The following is an 8,852-nucleotide window of genomic DNA, read 5'->3' as shown; positions in this document are numbered from 1 at the left end:
AAGAGATAAAAACATATTTAAAAGGCATGGAGGCATATTAAAAGGATCCAGATATGTCTAAGTATACTGAATAGACCAAATGAAGAAGTAACATGTGTAGACCTAATGACTAAAGGTTTTTAACAATTAAAAAAAAAAGACTTTTCAATTCAAAAATTCAAATATATCTTAGAAATGTATTCTGACAAATTGGTACAAACTATGGATTTACAGATCTACACCTAGAACTCTCACAGTGAAATTACAGAACACTAAGAATTAAGTTTGTATATTTAAAGACACAAAAATATAACAACAACACAATCAGATTGACAAAATAACAGGAACAAAATCAGTTTATGTAGTTACACAAGTTCAAAAAGTTAGAATAAAAAATGTGTGTTGGGAGGAGTTTGCACGTGGATCGTTGTTCGGGTGGATTAGATGGAAACAGCCCCCAAACCGAGCAAGGATGTGCCGCCCAAGAAGAACAGACTTCAGGCCAAGAGGAAGAAACCGCGGAGGTACTGGGACGAAGAAACCACTCTAACCGCTGCGGGAGCCTCTCCAGGGCCCCCTCGTAACAAGAAGAGGAATCGTGAGCTTCGCCCCCAGAGGCCAAAGAACACTAACATAGCAAAGAAGTCTCAGATCTCCAGGAAACTTCAGCTCCCAAAGAAACCCCGAGAAGGGAGGAATCTTGAGCCTCAGCGGAGCGTGTCCGGGGCCCAGGATCCATTTCCAGGCCCTGCCCCCGTCCCTGTGGAGGCGGCTCGGAAGTTCCGTCGCATTGACAAATCCAAAAAGCTGCCACATTCGAAGTCCAAAACCCGAAGCCGACTTGAGGTGGCTGAGTCTGAGGAAGAGGAAATCAGTATTAAAGCTGCTCGTTCTGAGCTACTGCTTGCTGAGGAACCCGGGTTTCTGGAAGGGGAGGATGGGGAGGACACAGCAAAGATATGCCAGGCTGACATTGTGGAGGCCGTGGATATTGCAAGTGCAGCCAAGCACTTTGATTTAAACTTGAGGCAGTTTGGACCCTACAGACTGAATTACTCCCCAACTGGGAGACACCTGGCTTTTGGAGGGCACCGGGGTCATGTGGCCGCCCTTGATTGGGTAACAAAGAGGCTCATGTGTGAGATCAACGTCATGGAGGCAGTGCGGGACATCTGGTTTCTGCACTCGGAAGCACTGCTTGCTGTTGCTCAGAATCGCTGGCTTCACATTTACGACAACCAGGGCATCGAGCTCCACTGTATCCGCCGCTGTGACCGAGTCACACGGCTGGAGTTCCTGCCTTTCCACTTCCTCCTGGCTACAGCTTCAGAGACAGGGTTTCTGACCTACCTGGACGTGTCAGTGGGAAAGATTGTGGCAGCTCTGAATGCTCGGGGTGGACGGCTGGACGTCATGACTAAGAACCCTTACAATGCCGTCATCCACCTTGGACACAGCAATAGTACCGTGTCCTTATGGAGTCCAGCCATGAAGGAGCCACTGGCAAAGATCCTCTGTCATCGGGGTGGAGTCCGGGCTGTGGCTGTAGATTCTACAGGCACGTACATGGCCACCTCTGGCCTGGACCACCAGCTGAAGATCTTTGACCTACGAGGGATGTTCCAGCCTCTGAGTGCTCGGACCCTGCCCCAGGGAGCGGGGCATCTGGCCTTTTCCAGCGGGGACTGCTGGCTGCGGGCATGGGTGATGTGGTCAACATATGGGCAGGGCAGGGCAGGGCAAGGCTAGCCCACCCTCCCTGGAGCAGCCTTACCTCACCCACCGGCTCTCAGGCCATGTGCATGGCCTTCATTTCTGCCCCTTTGAAGATGTGCTGGGGGTGGGGCACAGTGGCGGCATCACGAGCATGCTGGTCCCTGGGGCTGCTGAACCTAACTTTGCTGGTCCCTGGGGCTGCTGAACCTAACTTTGACGGCCTACAGAGTAATCCATACAGGAGCCAGAAGCAGCGCCAGGAGTGGGAGGTGAAGGCCCTGCTGGAGAAGGTACCTGCAGAGCTCATTTGTCTGGACCTGCGAGCCCTGGCAGAGGTTGATGTCATCTCTTTGGAGCAAGAGAAGAAGGAGCGGATAGAGAGGCTGGGCTATGACCCCGAGGCCAAGGCTCCCTTCCAACCAAAGCCAAAGCAGAAGGGCCGCAGCTCGACAGCAAGCCTGGTGAAGAGGAAGAGGAAGGTCATGGACAAGGAGCACCGGGATAAAGTCCGGCAGAGCCTTGAGCAACAGCCACAGAAGCAAGAGAAGGCTAAGCTCCCAAGGGCCCGGCCATCTGCCCTGGACAGATTTGTGCACTGAGCCATGCTCCAGGGTGGTCTGAGAACAACAGTTTGTCCCCATGATGGCCTGTGGGGAGATAACCCTGTTTCTTGGAATGAGGAGAGGGTAGTGTACCCCTTCCCCAACTGGGGAGGGACAGCTGGCTCCTGGGCTGGGTTGGTATTAAAGAAAATGGCTATTTTTTTGAAAAAAAAAAAAATGTGTGTTGGTTAAAGGAAAGTTGAAAGAAAGCTTATTTATTAAATCAAAAGGAATTTAAGATAAAATGAAAAAACCATTGAAAGTAAAACAATTGCAAACTAGTTATGAACCTGAGATCATAGCTTCAAATTAAACAAGTGAAACCAGATCAAATTATAAGAGACACTCACAAATTCACCAAGTGGGAGACTTAAATCTCTCTCAAAAAATGGTAAATCAAACTATCAGAAAGACAGAAGTACGTTAGTGGTTTCAACAACACAAGGATTCAGGTAGACACATAAAGTTCTGCAACCAACCAAAAGAAATAAGGGATATTTATGGAAAATGTCCAGTAACCATCATACTTAAAGATAACATTTCAGAAGTGATTTTATTAAAACTAGAACAAAGGGCACCTGGTCATCTCAATCAGTGGAGCATGTGACTCTGGATCTTGGGGTTTGAGTTCAAGCCCCATATTGGGGATAGGCCCCATATTGGATATATAGATTACTTAAGAAAAAGATGTTTTTAAACAAGTAAAAATGAAACAAGGCTATAGATCCTCTTATCTTTTACAATGTAACATTCTGCCTGAGATATCATGAAATGCAAAAGACAATAGAGAAATACAAAGTGTTAAGTATGAGAAAGAAAATTATTTAGCATTTTTTCAGATATTAACATTGTATACACAAAACTATAGACAGATATCTAGAAAAAATCAGAAACTTTAACAAGATTGCTGGCTAAAAAATAAATATATAATAAATATATAAAAAATAAATATATAATATAAAATTAATCATGTTACCATGCAATCAGTTAGAAAATGGAATATCTATATATTAGAGTTACAATGTTCGTAATAGCAATACAACTAAAAGATACCTAGGTCTTCAAAAAGACTACAGAGCACTTTACAGAGAAAATTACAAAATAATATAAAACAACATAAACTAAGATCTAAATAAATGGCAGCATATACCACATTCATGAATAGGAAGATTCATTACTATAATGACATCAGTTTTCTGTAAATTCATCCATAAATTCAGAGCAAATTGAAAGTAATCTTAACAAGATTATTTGTTGAACTTGAGCAAAAATTCCTAAAATTTTCTATAATACAAAATTTTAAAAAAATTCTAAAAAAGACAAAAGGAGATTTACTCTAGTACATTAAAATGTTTTTATAGTGCAACCATTTTTAGATAAATAAGTATAAATATGCACAGTAGATAAATATACTACAAGAGAATAGAGAACCAGCAATCGGACTCAAGTGTATAAGTGGTATATGAGAGAAGCAGCATTATAATCTTTGAAAATAAGACTAACCATTTAACAAGTGGTTTTATAAGTAGAAAATATAAAGAGGGTCTTTTCCACACCATATATATATGTAATAGACACATGACAGATCAAGATTTAATTATTAAAAAAAAACTTTAAAATTATCAAAATAAAATACATGGGACTATGTCAGTGAGAGACACAAAAAAATCCCACAGGTAAAAATTGATACATTTGACTGTATAAATTTTTAAAAATCTGTATAACAATATCAGCACACATAACATTTAAATGGGACAGACTGGAAGAAGATATATCAAAAGATTAATGTTTGCAGTTGTAAATAATTCACACAAATCAGTAAAAAATAGAAAATTGAGTACAAATGGTCAAAGGACATAAACAGACAATTTGCAGAAGAAAAACCTAGAAAGACAATTAAAAACATGAAAAGATGTTCAACATTAAGAGCAATCAGAACTCTTTCAGAATAAGAGGATGAAAAGTAGAGAAGCATATAGAAAATTGAAACAATACTCTGCTCAGTCACATCCATAGAAAATGTTGCATTCTGTCAATAGAATATAGGAACTATATTCACTGGGCCGTAAAGAAAATTTTAATGCAGAACTTCCCTGTCAATGTTCCACAATGGCTTACAGATCTGCTGAGAATGTCCACTTAGTTATCCAGAATATAGGCAGTACCTGGGGAAGACTGAGACCCCACTTCCGGGCAATCTCACTCATTTATCCAGTGTGCCATATAAATATTATAATTTCTATGTATACCATTATGTTAAAAAAAATTGAGAGGTATTGCTTTAATGATTTCCAAAAAGCTGAGATTCACAGGTTGCATTTTTTACCCTAAGAACAAAAATCAACAGTAAATATTTGTTAGAAGTAGAAATAAAGTAAGATAAAATAAAATAATATAAAATACTCCTGCCCCCCCGACAAACAAAACCAATGATAATAATAAAACTTAACTGCTTGGAAATTCAGACTCAAGACTTCTAAATAACCCTTATATCAAACCCTTATGTATGTGTATATATATCTTATAATAAGAACTGAACAAAATATCTAAAGAGGAGGTTACTTCATATAAACACTTAGGGAATATAGTCAAAGCTAAAGTCAGGAAAAAAATACATAGCTTTAAAAGCTTTTAGTAAACAGAAATCTCATTCTTGATTATGAAGGACTGGTTGCTAGTCAGTTATTTAATTTAGTGGAATCATCAAGTGCCAAGCATAGTGAGTGAAAAAAATCCAACAACAAAGCTCATGATTATAATATTTCATATTATGGACATAGAAGAGAAAAGATTCTAAGAACTTCAACAGTTGAAAGAAATAATAAGCACAGTCCTCAAAAGAACACTAAATTGAAGAATCCCTTTACATGCTGAAAAGCAAAATGATTTTCCACTAGAATGGCATACCTTGCTTAGCAATCAATCAGCTGAAGAAAACAGATTAAAGATTTTTTTCATATGTAAGGACTCAAAGTTTACCTATGAGGTGTGCTTTTTTAGAAAAATATTGGAAGATTTTTTTTCTAGCTAAACAAATATTTAATAATAATTTTGTAAAAGCAGAAGGACAAGGATCCTGAGCTCTAGGAAACAGCTCTAGACAGAAAAGTATTTGGGAGGAATGACTGGACTACAACAGATCTAAACAGCAATTGGTCCAGCTATAACAGAAGAGAAGACTACAAGAGAAGTTCTGGATAGTTTAGTCTTTATTGCTCAGACAGTACCACAGATGACAGTAAAACACCTGGAAAGAAATAAGTAGATTAATGGCATTTGCAAACGAATAAGGGGACAGACACATTTCCAAAGGCAAGGTTAAAAAAAAAAAAAAAGTGAAAATGAACTTTTTGGCACTTCATTAAGATAAAAAGCTCCTGGGGTGCCTGGGTAGCTCAGTGGGTTAAAGCCTCTGCCTTCTGCTCAGGTCATGATCCCAGGGTCCTGGGACTGAGCCCCGCATCCAGCTCTCTGCTCAGCAGGGAGCCTGCTTCCTTTCCTCTCTCACTGCCTGCCTCTCTGACTACTTGTGATCTCTGTCTGTCAAATAAATAAATAAAATCTTAAAAAAAAAAAAAGATAAAAAGCTCCTGCACAGCAAAGGAAATAGTGAACAAAACAAAGAGGCAACCCACAGAATGGGAGAAAATATTCGCAAATGACAGTACAGAGAAAGGGCTGATATCTAAATTTATGAAGAACTTCCCAAACTCAACAGCCAAAACACCCAAAAAACAAATAATCAAGTAAAAAAATGGGCAGAAGACATGAACAGATACTTCTCTGAAGAAGACATACAAATGGCTAACATGAAAAAAAATGTTCATCATCATAAGCCATCAGGGAAATTCAAATCAAAACCACATTGAGATGCCACCTTACACCAGTTAGAATGGCAAAAATTGACAAGGCAAGAAACAACAAATGTTGGAGAGATTGTGGAGAAAGGGAAACCCTCTTACACTACTGGTGAGAACACAAGGTGGTAGAGTCACTTTGGAAAATAGTGTGGAGGTTCCTCAAAAAACTAAAAATAGAGCTAACCTATGACCTGGCAATTGCACTCCTGGTTATTTACCCCAAAGATATAGATGTAGCTAAAAGAAGGGCCATTTGTACCCCCAATGTTCATAGCAGCAATGTCCACAGTAGCCAAACTGTGGAAAGAGCTGAAATGCCCTTCAACAAACAAATGAATGGAAAATATGTGGTCCATATACACAATGGAATACTACTCAGCCATCAGAAAGGATGAATACCCAACTTTCATATCAACATAGAGGGTACTGGAGGAGATTATGCTGAGTGAAATAAGTCAAGTGGAGGAAATCAATTATCATATGGTTTCACTTACTTGTGGAACATAAGGAACAGCATGGAGAACATTAGGAGAAGGAAAGGAAAAATGAATTGGAGTAAATCAGAGCAGGAGACAAACCATGAGAGGCTGTGGACTCCAAGAAACAGAGGGTTTTAGAGGGGAGGGGTAGGGGGATGGGTGATCCTAGTGGTGGGTATTACGGAGGGCATATATTACATGGAGCCCTGGGTGTTATATATAAACAATAAATCTTAGAACACTACATCAAAAACTAATGACGTACTGTATGGTTACTAACATAACATAATAAAATAATAATAATAATAATGATAATGATGAAAAGGGGGAAATTATTAAATCAGGGAAACTCTGTATATGGGCTAGTTTCTACCCTGAACAATACTTACCTTTTGGTAAGTATGTGAAAATTGTTTACTGATACTTAACTAAAAAACTGGCAACTAACTATATTGCAGAGACAAGGGGCTATGTTAGGAGTCCAAGTAAGTTCTATCTTTATCATGTTCGCATTAAATAAAAATTCTTAAAAATTAATAAGTAGCTAAAAAGTTAAATGTTAACAGAGGCTTGGAAATACATGAGCAGAACAATACATTTGTTGTTCCAAACTTTAAAGGCTTATTTGATGAGATAGTTTGGAATCACAAAGAAAGTTTCTACTCATTTTTTTTTTTTATTTCCCCCCACCAAAGTAATTGAGATGGTAATTAAATGGCCACTGTAAAGGCTTGTATATAGGTTACTTTAGGGAAATGGTCCTTAACTGATGTATTATCTTATCTCCTTGCCAGTATAGGTGACATTTTCTAAATTTCCTGGAAAACTTCTGTCACAATGCTTGAGGGAGAACCACTGACATCAGTGAATAGTGGGTAGGCTTGACAGTCATTCAGTCAATTTGCAACCTTCAACTGTTCCACCAGACATAATTTACTTGAAATACATCTATTATAGACATTAAAGGATGTTAATACTTGTTCACTATTTTGGAAAAAATTACATGGACAAACAGCAGTGCCCCTTCTGGTAAAAGAATTGCAAATATACATAGAATACACATACCTTGGAGCACCTGGGTAGCTCAGTTGGTTAAACACTGGGCTCTTGGCTTCAGCTCAGATCATCATCTCACATCATCAGTTTGAGTCCTGTGTCAGGCTCCACACTCAGTGTGGTGTCTCCTCGAGATCTCTCTCTGCCCATCTGTCCCTCTCGGCATGTGTTCTCTCACTGTCTCTAAAATAAATAAATAAAATCTTTAAAAATTTTTTAAAAAAGAATACAAAGACAGTTAAGTGTGCATAAAAAAATATTTGTCCTAAAAGGGAGAATTAGCTCTGTGGAATTGAGAGCCACCGTTATAGGTTATTAGATACTAATTCTTATGGAGTTTCTTGTTGTGAAGGTCAATTAAAAGTATTAAATTAAAAAAATCTGTTCATAATAACTGGAGTCCTTGGGCCTAACAATATTTAGATATAATTCTCAATTTGTGTGTTTCAATCTCAAGGGGTATTCTGGGATTAACAAATTATAGAATGTTAAAAAGTCAAATCAATACTCATACTGCTTCAGTTTAACCATAGAGACTGTTCTTTAAGATTATAACATTTCAAGATGCTAACAGAAATACATGAAATTTATCTGGCCAGAGGGAAGAATTTTAGTGTAAATGTAAAAAAAAAAAAATAGTGGGCAAGGTGATGGAAGTGGAAGTGGTACATGAGATTTCTGGAAAGTTACATGAGATTTCCATGAAAGTGGAAGGAGCGTCCTTTTTCCTACCATCTCTTTCCCCACTTGGCAATATTTGATGTCTGGAAGGGTATGTGATGTTTGGAGTCTCAGTAAATACTTTATGACCTTGTGGTTGTGTACAGGGAGCTGGGGAGAGCAGAGCAGCTAGAGCAGCTTGAGAAACTGAGGCAATTGGAAACTGAGGCAGCCTTGAGTGACAGCTCTAAGCTTATTTTACATGAGAAGAAAAAAAATGTTACTCTTTTAAATCACTGTTATTTTGGGTTTTCTGTTACACACAGCCTAACTGAATCCTAATTATAGTCACCTTCCTCCTCACTTCTTTCCTTCCTTTGTAAAAAGTATGAAGCCACTTATAACAATATTTATGAGTCTGCAGAGTTGAATTAAGAAAAAAAGGAGAAAAGTAATTGGAATTAACACATTAAAAACCTGGAAAAAGATGTAAATAAAAA

General features: G+C 38.5%; 1 protein-coding gene across 1 annotated transcript; it reads left to right on the top strand.

The window, feature by feature from the left end:
* The first annotated feature begins 390 nt into the window (after positions 1-390).
* LOC101684083 (WD repeat-containing protein 46-like) lies at positions 391-2,466 on the top strand. The gene is given in 4 exon segments (XM_013062389.2): positions 391-1,651; positions 1,654-1,706; positions 1,709-1,847; positions 1,879-2,466. Coding segments are annotated over 4 exon segments (1,836 nt in total). The 5' UTR covers positions 391-423; the 3' UTR covers positions 2,295-2,466.
* Positions 2,467-8,852: the final 6,386 nt, after the last annotated feature.

The sequence above is a fragment of the Mustela putorius genome, unplaced genomic scaffold (genome assembly GCF_011764305.1).
Source record: "Mustela putorius furo isolate JIRA1106 unplaced genomic scaffold, ASM1176430v1.1 tig00000224_pilon_pilon_pilon, whole genome shotgun sequence".
Lineage (NCBI taxonomy): Eukaryota > Metazoa > Chordata > Mammalia > Carnivora > Mustelidae > Mustela > Mustela putorius.
Note: the sequence above shows the minus strand (reverse complement) of the source record. Positions and strands in the feature narration are given on the sequence as shown.